Source organism: Prionailurus bengalensis, chromosome D2 (genome assembly GCF_016509475.1).
Source record: "Prionailurus bengalensis isolate Pbe53 chromosome D2, Fcat_Pben_1.1_paternal_pri, whole genome shotgun sequence".
In the NCBI taxonomy this organism is placed as follows: domain Eukaryota; kingdom Metazoa; phylum Chordata; class Mammalia; order Carnivora; family Felidae; genus Prionailurus; species Prionailurus bengalensis.
The window spans coordinates 79,399,939-79,416,524 of NC_057351.1; the positions used below are offsets into that span (position 1 = coordinate 79,399,939).

The 16,586-nt window shown below is 51.1% G+C and overlaps 1 protein-coding gene across 1 annotated transcript in view; it reads right to left on the reverse strand.

Moving 5' to 3' along the window:
- Nucleotides 1-16,586, reverse strand: part of CHST15 (carbohydrate sulfotransferase 15) — a 79,298-nt gene that overhangs the window by 29,032 nt on the left and 33,680 nt on the right. The window contains exons 2-4 of the mRNA XM_043597797.1: nucleotides 3,483-4,547; nucleotides 2,429-2,768; nucleotides 540-686 (exon numbers count right to left, since the gene is read on the reverse strand). Coding sequence (XP_043453732.1) covers nucleotides 540-686; nucleotides 2,429-2,768; nucleotides 3,483-4,028 — 1,033 coding nt within the window. The 5' untranslated portion in view covers nucleotides 4,029-4,547. The remainder of the gene's footprint in view (nucleotides 1-539; nucleotides 687-2,428; nucleotides 2,769-3,482; nucleotides 4,548-16,586) is intronic.

A 16,586-nucleotide genomic window follows, 5' to 3' on the forward strand; every position in this document is an offset into this window, starting at 1 on the left:
TCAACTTAAAAAAAAAAAAGACAAAAACATTTCCGGTACACTTGAGTCCGCACAGAACTAAAAAAGCCTACTAAACGTTGCTGCTTGGGGCACCTGGGTGGCTCAGTCGGTTAAGCGTCCGACTTCGCCTCAGGTCATGATCTGACAGTCCGTGAGTTCGAGCACCACGTCGGGCTCTGTGCTGACAGCTCAGAGCCTGGAGCCCGTTTCAGATTCTGTGTCTCCCTCTCTCTCTCTGCCCCTCCCCTGTTCATGCTCTATCTCTCTCTGTCTCAAAAATAAATAAAAGGTAAAAAAAAAAAAATCTAAGCGTCGCTGCTTTACAGAAATCGCGTAAGCGACGTCAACGTTTCACGGAGGGGTGAGACCGACGGCCAGGTCGGGAAGTGCACCTTCAACAGAGGTGGCCGGCGTCAGGCAAATGTTCCCGGCGGGCAGAGCAAAAGCTGGGCCAGCGTCAGGGCAGAAGGGGCCCGGGGGGAATGGGGGCCCAGCCCGGGGCGGGAGTAGCCCCGGTGGGAGCTGCCCAGAAGCCGTACCGATAATGATCCTAGTCATCCTGCTCTGTTCCTCTGCAGAGCTGGCCTGCAGTCCTTGATGAATCTGGTGTGCGGCCAGGTCAAAGAGGTCCAGGTAATCTTCCACGGGGTAGCGATCCCGAAGCCCATCTCTCAGGCGGACGATTCCTACGAGAACCAAGAAGCCCGCGTTACTGAGAACGAAACTGTCAACGGCCGGACGGTGGCCTCCTGGGAAGTAACCAGAGAGGGATATGAAGGCCCGGGGGCCCACCGGAGTAAGCTGCAGGAGGGGGCTCACAAGAAGGACGCCTGCAAACTGGCTGTCCTCTTTAATCCATGCACGCTTCAGGGAGCGGAAGGCCACCACCATTCAGCCCCAAGTGGCAGCTTCAAGGACAGCCCGCCTGTTCGAGATCTATAAAAGCATCTGCTTGGAGGGCCAGAGACTTGGGGGCTGGTTACCACGTGCGCCAGACGGGCCCTAAAGTGGCTGAGCAGCGATGGCATCCAGAAGGCACGTGCTGTATCAGACAGAAAAGGGAGTTTTTTAATCTGAGTTTCTGTTTCTGGCCTGTGGGATCAGGCAGCTTGTCTGTCTGCGTCAACAAGGGGAATGGACAGTCCCGGGACAAACGCTCGGTTGAACCCACGAGTCATTCTGGCATCGATCCACGCAGCCCAACTGTGCCCCCTGCCTTAAAAGCGCGTAAGTTTCACGTGGAAATATGTTAACAACACACTGCCCCAAACCACAACCATCAGGGTTAACGGAAAGCGGAGAGAAAACAGCCGTGTGTAAAACAGCAAGAGGTTCAAGGAGACCCTGGGGATCGGATTCCAGAAGCATGTTCCTGGGCTTCCCTCTTCCCTGCCAGTGGGAAGCTGGGTTTCATCAGGGCAAACGGTGAGCTGTGCAGGGAGATCACCCTATGTGAAACCGTGGCTCCCACAGCCGCTGCTGCCAAACCACAAAAGACACATTTACGCTTCTGTTCATCCGCTCCGGGAAGGACATCAAAAGTATGAAGTCAATTTGTCAGGGCACAAACAGGACTCGGTCGAAACTCAGGTTCTACTAAGGAAAACTTTAAAGATTCCCTTCTAAGCAACCTGGGTCCTTTGCCTGAAACACGCCCTCGAGGCCCACCCGAGCTCTGACATTTGTCAAAGTGACCAAACATCTCCTGGCAGAAGGGAAAAGGTTAAGAGGAAACAGTGACATGAGGGCTGCAGGGTGGCTCCGGCTGGGTGGGGGCGGTATCCACGGTCACCCCTGTGGCAAAGGGGTGCTGCGAGCAAGGTCGCCCGGAATTATCTCGAGGTGATGTTCACTCTGAACTTGAGGCAGACAGATGGAGCAGGTCAGAGCAAGTTAGGCCCGAAGCAGCTTGATGACGTGTTCACGGTCCTGGGAGAAGCCAGCCAGAAGCTCAAACTTCACCCGGCGTGGCAGCCTTTGTAGTGTTCCCTAGGCAGGGGGGTGTTGGGGGCGGGAGGGGCTCTGGCAGGAACGGTGCAGAGCTGGGGGCAGACAGCCCCAGAAATACGCCCACCTGGCACTTAACCACTCACCGCTGGCAGGTGTACCAAAGCTCTTCAGAACAAGAGCAGCTGCTGATTCTGCACCCTTCCCCTTGCCCTGTATACAGCCGGCACTCAATAAATGCTCCCTTGGTGACTGGGAGCCGGGTTCCAGCCCCACTGGAGGTTTGAGTGGGGGCGGCCCTGGATTAGCGAACTGCCTGCTCCCTGCGACTCGGGGACCTGCCCACCCTCCCTGGCGACGCCTAGCACCGCGGGACCTGGGATGGGAGCCGGACACCACTTTAGGAGGAAGGCGGGAGGCGGGGACCGGAAGAAGCGCGCAGGCGCAGGCCCCTCCCCTCGCGGCGGCAGCTGGCGCTCACCAAAGCGCTTCCGGGTCCACCAGTGGGGCTCCTTGATGGCGGAGAACTTGACTTCCGGGTGCAGCCGGAGGCGGTCGTAGAGGTCGGTGGTGCCACACTTGGGCTGCCCGATGATGTAGAAGCGCGGCAGGCAGCGGAGGCGGAAGTGCTTCCCGCTGGCGTGGGACAGGTGGCCCCAGAAGGCCTTGCGCAGGGCGTCGAAGGTGGAGCGGAAGCGCTTGGAGTAGAGCACGTAGGAGTTGGTCAGGTAGGGGTCGGTGGTGTTCCTACCCGTGAACTCCTCGTACCAGCAGGGGCTCTTGCTGTTTGGAAGAAATTTACTGGGGATTACCGAAAACATCTGCAACGAAAAAGAAAAACAGGGAGAGACACACGGAGGGGGGACAATTAGCAGGAACGCGTTCTGACCGCGATGCGATCATGCCCTAACCCTCACTAGAGTGTTCGCGTGTCCCAACCGTTATGTGACAATGGCTAAGCACGAAAATCAAGCGAAACTTGGTAAATAGCCAAGGCCATGTTTTCTCCTTGGACCAAAATAAAACTAGAATTTGGAGAGAACGAAGATAAAAGCTTACTCAAAATCCATTCTACCATGATTTATCTTTCTTTTCTCTCACACGCGCGCACAGCAATCTAATTAAATTTCACAGTTGGAATCTCTTTACTAGTTGTGTATTTAAGTGACCATTAGGGACAAAAATACTAATTAGGACACAATAGACACAGGATTCTGGTGATCTACAAAAGCGACTTGAACCACCATGGCCGCGTTTCGGGTCCTGCGATGAAATTATGAGAAGGGGAGGCCCTTCTGGTATTTCTAGCTTCGCCCTTAAGTACTTCGAATTTCCTCCTTGGTGTAGACATCGGGAACGGACAGCCCTCTCCCAGTGCACTCTGATCTGTGAGGCCGTCAAATTATCCTTGTTCCACATGAGAACATTTTTTTTCCGTCATTTTTCTTCCTGTGTTCCCAAAGATGGCCACAGAAAAGGAAGCATCTATTTTTAAAACCCAATCGATCAATGGAGATTAGCACAAGGCTACTCACGTGCAATTCCTGCTTCTTGAGATCTTCTATGTCTGGGAGCTGCCTGGTCGTGAACTCTATCCTGGCTGTGATGCTGTTGATAATTAATTTAATGCTTGGGTAGTCTTTCACGTACGAAATATTATTTACAGAGGGTTGGTGATGATGCTCTTTCGTGTCGCTCGGGTTTTCACCGTCCATCAAGCTGGGATTGCTGGGGAAGGCTCCATAATGGAAAGGTGAGGAGATCAGAAGTTCTTGGTGGGCCCCAGAAAGGATGTAAGATGCCATCACCAAGGTCATGATCATCAATCCAAAAACCAGGCTACATCGCTTCCCCTTCTTGAAGCGCAGAAACCTGCCCCAGCTCTCATTGCCCTCAGCCCTCACCTCGAGAACAGCAAGCAAGTTCATCTGCTTACCGTCCACACGAAGCACAATTTTGTTCTCTCCTTTGCACGCGGGGCACTCCAGGTGACTGTGAAGGGGGCCTCCTCCGCAGCCAACCTGCTGTTTGTGCTCGTTGTTGGGCAACAGCTGTATGCAGCAATTAATGCAGTGCCTCATGGTAATGCCCTTGGACTGCTGGCCCACAGAGCCATGGGAGAGCCCCTGCGGAGCCCAGATGCATGCAAGTCGCGCTGGAACACTTTTTAAGGATGTCTTCTGGTTACGTAAGATGGTTTTAAGGCACAAGCAACGGAAACAAATATAAAAATGAGCAGGAGCCAAAGCACTAGACAGTGAGGAAGTGCCTTCTTTGGTTCGACTCTGAAAGACAACAAAAAGAAGTGATCTCCAATTGTCATGTCCCGTAAGAGCCGCTGAAACCTCAGAAAAATCCCCAAGTCTGGGAACAATTCTGCCTGCCCTTCAGGTTTTTCCCATGGCACAGGATACAGGGGAAGAATTCTCGCTGGAGAACACGGAAGCTTCCAAGGGATGAGAAGAGATCATGGTCTCAGTGAGGGATGGGTTGGCATTCCATCCTTGGAGACGCCCGTGAAGATTTCTTCTTTTACATCTCGTGTTCCTTTCAAATGTTTCCTCTTCAGGGGGAGCAGAACCTTTAAAATGTCAGACCACCTAAACAACAGAGAAAAGAGGTGTTAGTACCTTACGCGATGATCGCAGTAACCCTGGGATCATCTTCCGAGGAGAGAAGCTCTTTTCCGCTCCTGTGTTTCAGCCAGCCTGCTCCGTCGCCAGCAAGTCATAGAAAATCACACAGGATAAAAGGAGACGTTTCCGGTCCTCAGTGCTTGGCTTTGGGGTTCAAGCTCTGCCACCAAATGTGGCTCCGCATATATCCTCTAGCGTCCCAGCCACACCACAGCCAAGTACCAGATCCCCAAATCTCAGGAGTTCACAGTCATTCTCGGATGCATGCAGGGTCAGTGACTGTTTGGACACATCCGTGCTTTTAAATCAACAAAATACCCAAGAAGCAGCCTGGTTAGGAAGAGGCGCATGCAGAGATAATATGTTTTTTTTTCTCTCCCAATAGCACCAAGAGTCTCTTACCGAGATCTAACCTTTATTACCAGTTTAGGAGGCAAAAGTTAATGAAAATTTAGAAACACTGAAATGATTCTCTCCTTCAGTAGAGTGTATCATATAAAAAAAAAAAAAACCATTTGACTTTAAGTTATTAAGCAATTAAATCCAACGTGCAGTATTCTCCTGAGTAACATAACACTCAGACCCTGAAATCATTTTTCACTTTCATCATCCTGGGGAAAACATGATTCTTAAAAATCCATTAACAGAATTCTGTGGTTATAAAATAGATTGTTGCCCAAATGACACTTCTTTGTAGATGTTGTAAAAAGAGCAAAAAAGGAGGCTTAGTTTCCAATAACGGTAGACCGCCGTGAACTAGCTGTGTGGCCCTGAGTAAGCCACGTGACCTGTCCAAGCTTTGCCACCCTCCCTAGTAAAATCAGGGTAAGAGTATCTCCCTTACGAGCTTGTTGCAAGTACTAAGTTAGTTAACGCACACCAAGAGTTTGCAGAATGCCTACACATAGTTGGCCTCCCCTAAAAGGTAGGCAACATGAAGACGTGTCATCAGTGACCATTACTATTGGGACTTTTCATGGTCAGTGAAGGCCAAGAACATTTGAAGTGAAATCAAAGATGGGAAATCCTAGCACGTTATTTTTCCTTAGCTCTTGAGAATGAATTACCCCAAAGGGCAGTGGACGCCCCTCCGACCCGGCACACACACGTAACAGCCCTCAAACAATCCTACCTGTCAAGGCGGGATTAACTAACCCTCCATTAAAGCCGCCTTGTATTGGCTGGAAGGCTGAACAAGGAGAACTCACTGGCAGAAACCTTCCCTTCCCTTGAACCCAAAGGCCCACACCTTATCAAAATATGTGGACCGAGCAATAGCCAAGCAACGTTTCCTAAAATGTCTTCCACTGAGTGCTCTGCACGTTGTCAATACCTGCTTTGTGCTTAAATTACTCGGAGAAAAGGGGAGATGGACAAAATCAAACAGACTTCTTTACCAACAGGACTTTCTGAAGCCTTTAATACTCTGCTGAGCCCTGTGAATCCACAGGAGAGGAACAGAATACACAAAATTTCCAAAACATAACCAGCCATGGAATTTTCACTAATGTCGCAAGGAACCAGCTTGAGAAATGCTAGTTAGTGAAGGCTGACATCGGGGTCAGGGCAGTTCTGGGAAGAGCAGAGGAGTCGGGGTGGTGTGGGCGGGGGCGGAGGCAAAGTGCTCTGGAACCAGGCCAACGTCCAGGGCTCTGCCGCCCTCTCATCTCTGAGAGCAGTTGGAGGGACGTGACAGGAGCCTCAAGGCTCACATCTCTGCCTCCCATTTGCTCAACCACCCTTGACCCATCACTTGGTACAAACAATTCTTCCAAACCAAAGAAACCAAAGGGCAAGGTCCCCTACTTGGAAATCCAATCACTAAGCCAAGAAAACATTTTTTTTACATGTTGAAGACAAGGACAAGCGGGTTAAAAGAAGGCTCCAACCAGGATCCCAGCGGGGAGCGTGTTCGCACCCTTCTGTGTCTCTGGCTGCAGAAAGTCTAATTAGATTTTTTTCAAAACATGGTCTTTGAAGCTCTGAGGCAAGAATGCACAAAATCCGGACCCAACGGAATGGGCAAGATATTCCCAAACACAAACAAAGGTTTCTTATTACAAGCAAAGTAAGTAAACGGGTCTGGGTAGTCGGGGAAGCGGACAGTCTCAACAGGGAGGCTCTGGGGCACGGTGAGCCCAGGCATCTGTACCCCTGGGCAGCCTGCCCCCTCCAGCCAGACGGCTACTCCGTCTTGCTCCTTCCGCATAAAACAGGGCGCAGAGAACTAGGGCAACAACTCATTCACCTGTCTGTCCTTTTGGCCCGCGGATCCCCTCTGAAGGGTGACTGTGGTACCAGGCACTGCTGAAGAAACCGTGGAGGTGCGGCGACCCAAAGCCAATACGAGATGGGGGCGGGGGGGGGCAACAGAATAAAAACGACACATGTGGTCTTTGCCCCCAGTTCCTGGCACACGGCTTCTAGAACGCTTGGAATTTCCCAAGAGGTGACAGGAGCACCTTTTACCCCTTCAGCCACACCTGAGCTTATGCTAATGAGGTGACTCCTGAATGAGGCCCCAGGGCGCTTCAGGATGGGGCTGGTCACCAGAATGCCGGAGCCTTGATGAGCCAGTTAGAAGGCTGGAACTTAGGGCCCCACTTCCTCAACCTCCAGGGAGGAGACGGAGTTAATCATCAAGGAGCAGTGATTTATTATGAAGCCTCCATGAAAGCCCCCAAATGCCAGGATTCAGAGAGCCTTCTAGTTGGAGATGGTGGCAGGGTGGCTGGTCCAGACAGGAAGGCAGGAAAGCTCCATACCTCCTCCCCCCACATCTTGGCCTCTGCTTGTGTTCGGTCTGGCTATTCCTGAGTTGCTTCCTCTATGACAAACTGGTAATGGTAAATAAGGTGCTTTCGTGAATTCTCTGCGTTGTTCTAGTGAATTATCAGAACTACGGAGGGCCCTGTGGGAACCTCTGAATTTGTGGCCAGGTCAAACGGAAGTTGGGTAGCCTAGGGACCCAGTATTTGCAACCGGCATCTGAAGTGGGGGCAGTCTTGGGGGACGGAACCCTTAATTTGTGGGGTTCGTGTGGGCTCCGGCTAGTTATTACTGGAATTGAATTGAATTGAATTGCAGGGCACCCAGCTGGTGCCTAGGGAGTTGGAGTTGGTGGCAAGGGGGAAACATCCGGGGGACCCTCTGTGAAAGAAAATACAAAGCTATCTTACAAGTTTTACCAAAACAGATGGCCAGTAGATAGTATGCAAAATACCCCTTGATGATGTTGGTTAAGAAGTCATATGACCATATACCATACACGGCTGGGCCCTTGTACGTGCAGGGCCGGCAGCTCTGAGGCTTCCAGACCAAGCCTTGTGTGGACGCGAGTGGTACAGAAGTGACGGCGACAGGGAGGCCTTTCCCCACCGGGAGATTATATCCTGCCAGGAGTTAGAGGCTACAGGGTAACAGACAATGCATGGGACAAACCACAGCGATAAAGGCCATGAAGAAAATACAAAGGGAGCATACAATGAAACCATTAAAACAGGTGTCCGCAGTGCACCACTAGGGCTAGATAATTCTTTGTCATCAGGGGCTTTTCTGTGCGCTGACCTCCACCCCCGCTGAGACTTGCAGCCTAACAGTAAAGGGGGTCTAGCGGCAGGACGTCCAAGGAAGGCCAGTGGGGACGGGACACCGGAATGCCAAGAAGGAAGCCAGCCACGTGGGACTGGGAGACAGAAGGACCCTGTAAAGGTGAGAAGCCGGGGGTCAAAGCCCAGGTGGACCACCAGGAGGGCAGACTCCTGGGCTTTGGGGCAGGCGAGGGGTAGGAACCAGATGCACGAGGAGGCCGGAGCCAGACTCTGTAGGACCTGGAAGGCAGGAGTCAGGGCTGAGATTCATCCAAGTACAAAAAAAGGATGCACATTACATATTCTCTCAAAAGGATCTTTACAATATGTGTAACTATTAACTAACATAACCCGGTGAAGAAAAATCGAATCAGTGTCGCTGTGTTGAAAGGAAAATGGATTGCCGTTGGTGCTCCCGAATTGGCCTTTTCCATATGCCACAAATTATCCTGAGAACGGTGGCGCAGAGAAACCTAACACTCAGGTTGTTCTTCCTTAAAAAATCAGCAACGCCTTTCCCTTGCACTTGACCTGTCTGGAATGTCCACATTTTGGTGCCAGTCGACTCAGATTAGTCAGGACCCTTGGCACTCCATGCAGGTGCTAAACCAAAGCACTCTGCTATATATTTCAGTGAGATTGCCTCCCAGCCTGGGCTCAATGCTGTGCCCTACGGATGCAGACTGTAATTGTGGGAACTGGTACCACCGTGAGAGATCAGATAACTAACTGGTCCCAAAATAGAAAGCATTCAATTACCCAGCCCTGGCTAGGATGCCCCCTATTAACCTATGTACCCCAAGCATCATTAGCAAGCCATTTATAACAAAATTGTAATTGAGAGACCCAGAAATACCACTTTAGAGTAAGTAATTGAATGCCCCTTCAGTGTAAGATCGATAAAGGGCATCCAATTTCACCCTAGGAAAAACTTATTAAATTATGGTGGCCAGGAGCTGATAGAGCAGAAGAAAGATGTACAAAACTTCAAAAGAAATCTGGATGGAGTTAAATAAATAGCTTCATTTAGGTAGAACATTTACATCTGCCCTCTGGGAGAAGAGAGAAAAAAAAAAATAGCTGATTACGTTATTTTCCTGACTGTTTTAAGGAAAAAGATTTGATGGGTCTTAAGTAACCTTTACTAAAAACACAAGGCTTTCTTCTGATTAGCATGTCTAACTGCTGACATTTCCTCTGGGCTATGTGTGTGGAAATACATTCCTTCAAGGAATATTCATCAACAAGTGCAAGAAGGAACATTTTTTCGTATTTAGCTCGAAGACATCAGATTGTCTCTGAGACTGAGAAGCAGCAAGCCTGGAGAGTCCGGTACAAACAACAGGTTACCAGTTCCGACCTTACGCCCGGAGCTTTACGCTTTTGATCACAATGCGGTCAAATCAACAGAATAAAGCTACAACCCTCAATTATCACACTCACCGTCTACACAGCATAGCGGAAGGAAGACAGTCAGTCAGCAGTCCTGCGGGCCAGGATGCCAACGCTGTGTCCACCTGGTGACTTTAGGCAAGTCACTTAAGTGATGCGGGCCTCGGTATTCTCAAAAGAAATCCTTGACGGTTACAGATCCCATGCACAGCCCTGGAGCCTGGATGCCTGTGGCTTTGACACTGAGCAAGTCATGATACACGTCTCTTCCTGTGCGCCCGGATGTAAACTGGAAATACTCACTGGACCTATACCACAGCATTGCCGTGAGCCTCGAGTGATCAATTCATATGAAGCGTTTAGGAGAGTGGCCCATAATAAGTGTTACATAACTCTTAGCTATTTTTATACAGACGTAGTCCCGGCCCACGAGAAGTATTTGATAAGTAGCAGTGGATTATTCTTTACTGTAGATTACACTGTTGGCTCCAGTTTATTACCCTGCCTCGCATTCTACTCTTCGTCGCATGAGTGACTTTGCAGCCCCTTCAACGAGCAGAGTGGAACACGTTTCTCCACCCTTTGGCTTCAGGTTGAGACTTGCTCTGGCCCACACAATGAGCAGAGATGACAACGGGCCAGTCCCAAGCCCAGGCCTTAAGACACGTCACGCGTACCCGCCTTGCTCTCTACACCTCTGCCGTCGCCATGGGAAGAGTACGCTAACTGATCCGCTAACTGATCCGCTCTTCCGTAGGTTATGAACACGAGGTGTTCCTAAGTTAGACCGGTATAACTACATTTATAAGTTCCCCAAAAGTGCGTTTATAGGAGTAAAGTGAATCACGAGCGGTTCAGGCCAAAGGAACTCATCCAGAGACCCAGTGAATCCACTGAATCCGTGCGTTTGCCTAATGGAACCCCTTGGCTAACACCAGAAGCAGATATGCCAAAACAGTGCCGGCAAACCCGGATGGCAGCCGTTCTCAAACAAGACAAAAGTGCCCCAATGTCACGCACCAGGTTACTTTCTGGCAAAATGCGTGTTTGTGACAACCACAGCTGTTACGTTTTGTTATCTGGGCAGCTGACCCCATTCTCCCCGCTTTGTGAGAACGACGCCTTCCTCCCCGCCTCTCTCTGGGACCACTATAATTTCTTCGGTGCCTCCTTGAGCAAACCTTTCCTACAGCCTAATCCTTATGATGTCCTTGCCAGATTTCACCTTTCCTGATGACTGAAACACCTCCTCTGTGCTTTGTCTAAAAGAGAGGTTTTCAAACTGTGTGATATGACCTGCAGCGTCTTCCTGGCGGGCCCAAAACGTGTGTCCTATCCTGCACAACACAGGTCGTTTTTAAAAGTTATTTAAAAAATTTTTTTGGTTAATGTTTATTTAGTTTTGAGAGAGAGAGAAACAGAGCACAAGCAGGGGAGGTTCGGAGAATCTGAGGCAGGCTTCAGGCTGTGAGCTGTCAGCACAGAGCCCAACGTGGGGCTGGAATTTGCGAACCGTGAGATTATGACCCGAGCCGAAGTCAGGCATTTAACCAACTGAGCCACCCAGGCGCTCCTAAAAGTTATTTTTAAAGTATACTTGACTGTAGGGGCTGAGCGGCTGTAGAGACTGGGTGGCTCAGTCAGTTAAGCATCAACTCTTGATTTAGGCTCAGGTCATGTTCTCAGAGCTCGTGGGATCGAGCCCCCATCTGGCTCTGTGCAGACAGTGGGAAGCCTGCTTGGGATTCTCTCCCTCTCTCTCTCTCTCTCTCTCTCTCTCTCTCTCTCTCTGCCCCTTCCCCATTCATGCACTCGCTCACACTCTCTCTCTCAAAAGAAACATTGTTAAAAAGTTAAAGCGTACCTGACTGCATATTAAGTTCATCATCAACACTGTATGTGTTAATAATGACTACTTCCCATGCCTTACAGTATAGAAAATATATTCCAGACTATTCTTTCATTCCATAAAATACATTCATAAGAAACTGGCATTTCTGCTGTGATCAGATCTCCACAGGAGGCAGCCAAGTCCTCCCCTGCATCTGGCCTAGAGGCCGGGTGATTTGCAACTTGCTGGAAAGTTTGGATGTCGCAAAGCATGTTCTCTGAGCAGTGCAAACAAAGGGTTTCAGGCCCTGGAGTCAGGCAGACCTGCCTTTCATTCCCACTCAATTCCTCGCCAGCTTTGTGATCGCAGGCAACTGACTTAACCACTCTGGGACTTTATTTCCTCATCTGTACAATGGGAGTGTAACCATCAGTGCTGCCTAGAGTGGATGCGAAGAGGAAATGAGACGATGTCTGGAAAATGCTCACTCCGGCATCTGGCAAACGTCAATATACGGCAGGTGTCCTTTCCTTATTGGGGAAGCCCTCTGGCGTTCACTCCAGGCCCACTTGTATACAGAATTCTAGGCGCAGGTATCCGATTTTCCCGTCTGCAACTACTCTGAAGAAATGAATCAGAAGAGGCAGGTGACAGCGAGAGGCAGGCACAGAGCAGTCAGCCAGGTTTTTAGCAGAAATGACACGTTAAAGAGCAAAGCCAACTGGGATCATCCAGGTGCCCCAGGAACCAGGGTGGGGAGCCCTGCAGAGTCTGAAACAGCTGCGGGTGCATCTTGGGAAAAGCTTAGCCCCTTCAGAACGATTATCCGTCCACAACTTGCTTCAGTGCTCAACAGAGAGGGTCAGTTTTCCCAAAATGTGCCTGGTCCCAAAGTTCTAGACGTCTGGGCTAAGCAGACCGCTTCTTTACAGAGGGAGTTAAGAGACGGCAGAAAGGAACTCGTGGGGGATTCCTGGGGACTTCCGCTCTAAAGTCCTTCATGCAATGACCAATCTGCAAATGACGGTGGGCAGTCAGGTCCCAGGCCAATACCTGGGCAGGCTCTGGTGAATCAAACCTGCAAGGTACCCACTCATCCAGGCCCACAGGTCACAGATAAGGAAACCGAGGCCCAATGTGCTTTTGTACTTCCCCAAGGATGTGCAGCTCGTAACAGAGATCCAGTGTCCTGATCCCAGTCTTCCCGCACACCTTATCAGCGGGGAGCCCACCCTAACCTCCAGCCCTTCACCCTGGCCCGGCCCCGGGACAGTCCTGCCCCTTCCCATCCTTCAGGAATCCACCCCCACCCTCCCCCCTACGGAAAGAACAGATTTGCGCAGAGATACAGGCAGGACAGGGGGCCCTGAGAAGCATGTGGGAGGGTGGTAAGGCGGGTCCCTTAGGCAGGCGCCTGGGGCACCAAGTCTTAAACGGTCTGTTCAGACACTATTCATCATGCAGGAGTGTCTCCTCCAGCTGCAGAGTATGATGGGCGACAGGGACAGCACCAGGATAGGGACAAGGTGTGCAGAGGCTGGCCTGGCACCAAGTGTGGGGCAGGGGACAGAGGTGGGGGCCGGTCTGCTAACAAAATGCTGAAGCTAGGACAGCAGAGAGAAATGGAAAGGGCCGCCCTGTGGGGGAGGCAGAGGAGGCCCCAGCCCCGTGCCCCTCTTTTGTTCTGGCACATCAAAGGGAAAAGCCTGGACCGAGTATGACTCAGGGGGTGGCTGACCTCGACTAGCTGTGCCTTGGAAGGCTATAGGCACAAAGGTAGCACCTTCCAGACAAGGCAGGAAGCTACTGCACAGGTTGAGGGGGGCGGGGGCCACTCTGAGCTGGTACCCGCAGCGTGTTCTCAATCCAGACCTGATCACTAACACTCCTGGCTGGTAACCCTGGGCAGGTCACTGCAGCTCTGGGCCCTACCTCTTTCAGCCTGAAAAGCTGGTGCATGCGTGTTTTTACACTGGGCAAAAAAGCTGGACAATTAACCCAAAAGATACAAAAGCATCTTTTTCCTTAGCCCACACCCCATTTAAAAAAAAAAAATTTAATGTTTACTTATTTTTGAGAGAGACAGAGAAAGAGAGAGTATGAGCAGGGGAGAGGCAGAGAGAGAGGGAGGCACAGAATCTGAAGCAGGGTCCGGGCTTTGAGCTGTCAGCCCAGAGCCTGACGCGGGACTCGAACTCACAAACCACGAGATCGTGACCGGAGCTGAAGTTGGACGCTTAACTGAGCCACCCAGACGCCCCTCCTTAGCCCACACCCTTAGGTACATGTTTATCAAGCACCCACGGCATTCGCTAAAGCTAGAGATATGAAAAACGCACAGCCCAGGCCTTCTGGAACATTCCATCTAACTCCAGAACAAAGCCTCCAGAGGGTCCAGGAAAGTGCTGACACTCAGAATTACATATCCCATTTCAAGGACAGCCCCGAAGCCCACGGGCCCCAGGAATCTGCAGACCTCGGGAAGAACCAGCACTGACTGGTTCACGGAGCTGAGGGGCAACCTCACAACAGAGTCACTGACCCACAGGATCTCTGCGGGTTGAAGGTGGGGGATCAAAAGGGGTCTCTGTCATGCCCTCTGAGACGGTGGCTCCCCCAACAGGGTAACGTGTCCCAGCCACCCTCATGCAACTACCTGATACTTGCACGGAACACAGTCAGACACCCCCGTCTATCTGTCAAAATGATCAGATTCTCTCAGCAGACGGGAAGGGTGGACAAGAGGCTTCAACACGTTCATGCTGCAGCTGTCACACAATGATTCAATGTGCACAAGACGCTTTGTGACAAGGCCGACAATTTTCTTTTTCTGAAACCAATTGGGGGGAGAAAAAGCTACCTCTGATTGCTCATTTTATTATTGCCAGGGGTACCGCAAATGCATACGAGATTCAGGTACCAGATTTTCCACTCCAGCTTACCGATCTACTGACGGTGGCTTTCTGTTAAGGTAAAACGTACCGGACGCAAGCTTTCACGATTTGCTGTGAAACCTGCCCACCTAACGGCTCTTGGCAGGAAAACAATGACGGCCATGTAAGATACGGCATTTCAAGGGAGCGATGTTCGGTCTGTTTCAAGATCTTAAAAATTAAAAATTAAATATCACCCTTGGTGCAGCCTGGGATATATACCCCAAAGCCGGTTTCCGGGGACCCCAGAGGACGAGAGCGCCATGTGAGGTCGCTTCTTGACGGCAACCTTCCGAGGTCAGCACGGCGACTCCCACGTTACGTGTGGGAGACCGAGGCCCAGCTGGTGAAAATACAGCCCCACCACCACCGCCATGGCTAGCGGGCGGCAGGACCAAAATGCAACCGTAGGCCCGTTGGGCTGCAGAGCCCGTGACCTCTGTCCCGCACTGCACCATCACGCAAGACAGCAGCTCTGGGATAAACCTGCACAGGAATTGAGGCTCCAGGGGCAGCAAGGACAGCCATCGCTCAGCGCACTGGCCACCCTGTCTCCCAGACAAGGAGGGGCGGCTCGAGTCGGCCGATTCTCCCTGGAAGCTCTACGAGGGTGGAGTCAGTGCTGCTCAGCCCCGAATTCAAATCAATGCAGGCACGAGATTTCCCACCGAAGCTGCAGCATCTACTGCCCCGGCACTGGCTGGGTACCCACTAAATAGTTTTGTTTTTAAATTAACGAGTGAAGGAGCAAACTCCCAGCTGAGATCCAGAACGGGGCTTTGGCCACAAGTGACACGAGCTAAAATGTATTAAGGGTTTCCTTGTGCCCAGACACCGGGCTGGGTCTTCTATGGAGGATCCTGTTCATGCATCATGATGGTCTACGAGAAAAGCGCAATTAGCATTTCCACTTTGCAGAGGGGGACGTCGTGGCCCCGAGACTTGGATGCTATACCCCTCCTCTTCCATATGACTTAGAGTAGAGAGAGATCAGACCGGGGATCAGCAAACCCGGGTGAAGCACCTGCCATGCCTCTCACCCTCTCCCTCCCTAAGCGGACACAGCACATGCCCCGGTGACCTCAGGAACCCATCTATGTGATATATTCTGTCATTACTCTTTCTGCACGCTTTCAAGGGTTCGCGCACCTGCAACAACAAACCCTCACTACCAGGAAGAAGGGACACGTTGTCGGACGAGGGGTCACTGCGGTTCTCGTGCAGCGGGACCACAAAGATGACAGGCACATCCTAGTTGTCTTTCAACAACATTCCCTTAACACAAATAAGAAAACGAATACAAAGCAGCAGCAGGTCCGAGCATGATGCACAGAGACGACATCTCAGGGCCAAGAGGCACAGGGTGGCTCTGCCCCCTGTCGAGTCCCCAGAACCCTCCCGCCTGCTTGGAGAGGAATTCGGGAAGAGCGGAGGGCCGCGAAGGACAGAGGAAGCCCAACCCAGATGTCCTTCAGTTGGGGCGAAGAAGAGAGGTCTTGCATAGACACACGGCTCACATGTTCAAAACCGACTGCGAATAATGATTTTGCAGATGTACCACGGCACCCTTCAATGAATAAATTAAAGGCAGCACAATTGAATGGGGAGCAGCTGGTACTCCCCACCAGATGGCTTTGCTGATCTGAATAGTTTTAAACATTGTTTTATTTCCAAAGATAAGCAAAATAAGAATCTGGTTAACCCTTGAATAAGAAGAACCTCCGGAAAACACTTCTCTGGAATTTATTTCATTTTGATGGAAAGCGTGAACAATCGGCCGGAATAACAATGTCCTGGGGCAGCGGGGAGGGGGAGTTTAGAACAAGGTGAACCCGGATTTCTCCAGGGCGCTGTCTGCAGTCAGTAAACATTCACTGCCTGCCTCCAGGCCTGGCCCTTAATAGCTGTGGCAGGAAGACAACTCCAGCACCAACCCCGGCTTGGGGGCTTAGACCCCAGGTGTTTGGGCAGGTGCACCAGCCCCCCAAGGGTGTGGGGGAGGTGTGCCGGGGGCTGCGGGGAAACTACCAGGCAATGTGAGGCTTCCAGGTTCAAAATATTTAAACACATCAAACATGAAAAGCCTTGTTTTCAAATAAAGTTAAGCTGGGATATATCACTAAGTGATACAAAATCTGCACAGAGCTGGAGCCTGCCTTGCAGTCTGCACACAGCGGGGGGCCAGCGGGGGGCACCCCAAGGGGAACTGTCTTCTACCTGCAGCGTGCCCTGGAGGGGAGTTCGAGAAGCAGTGATA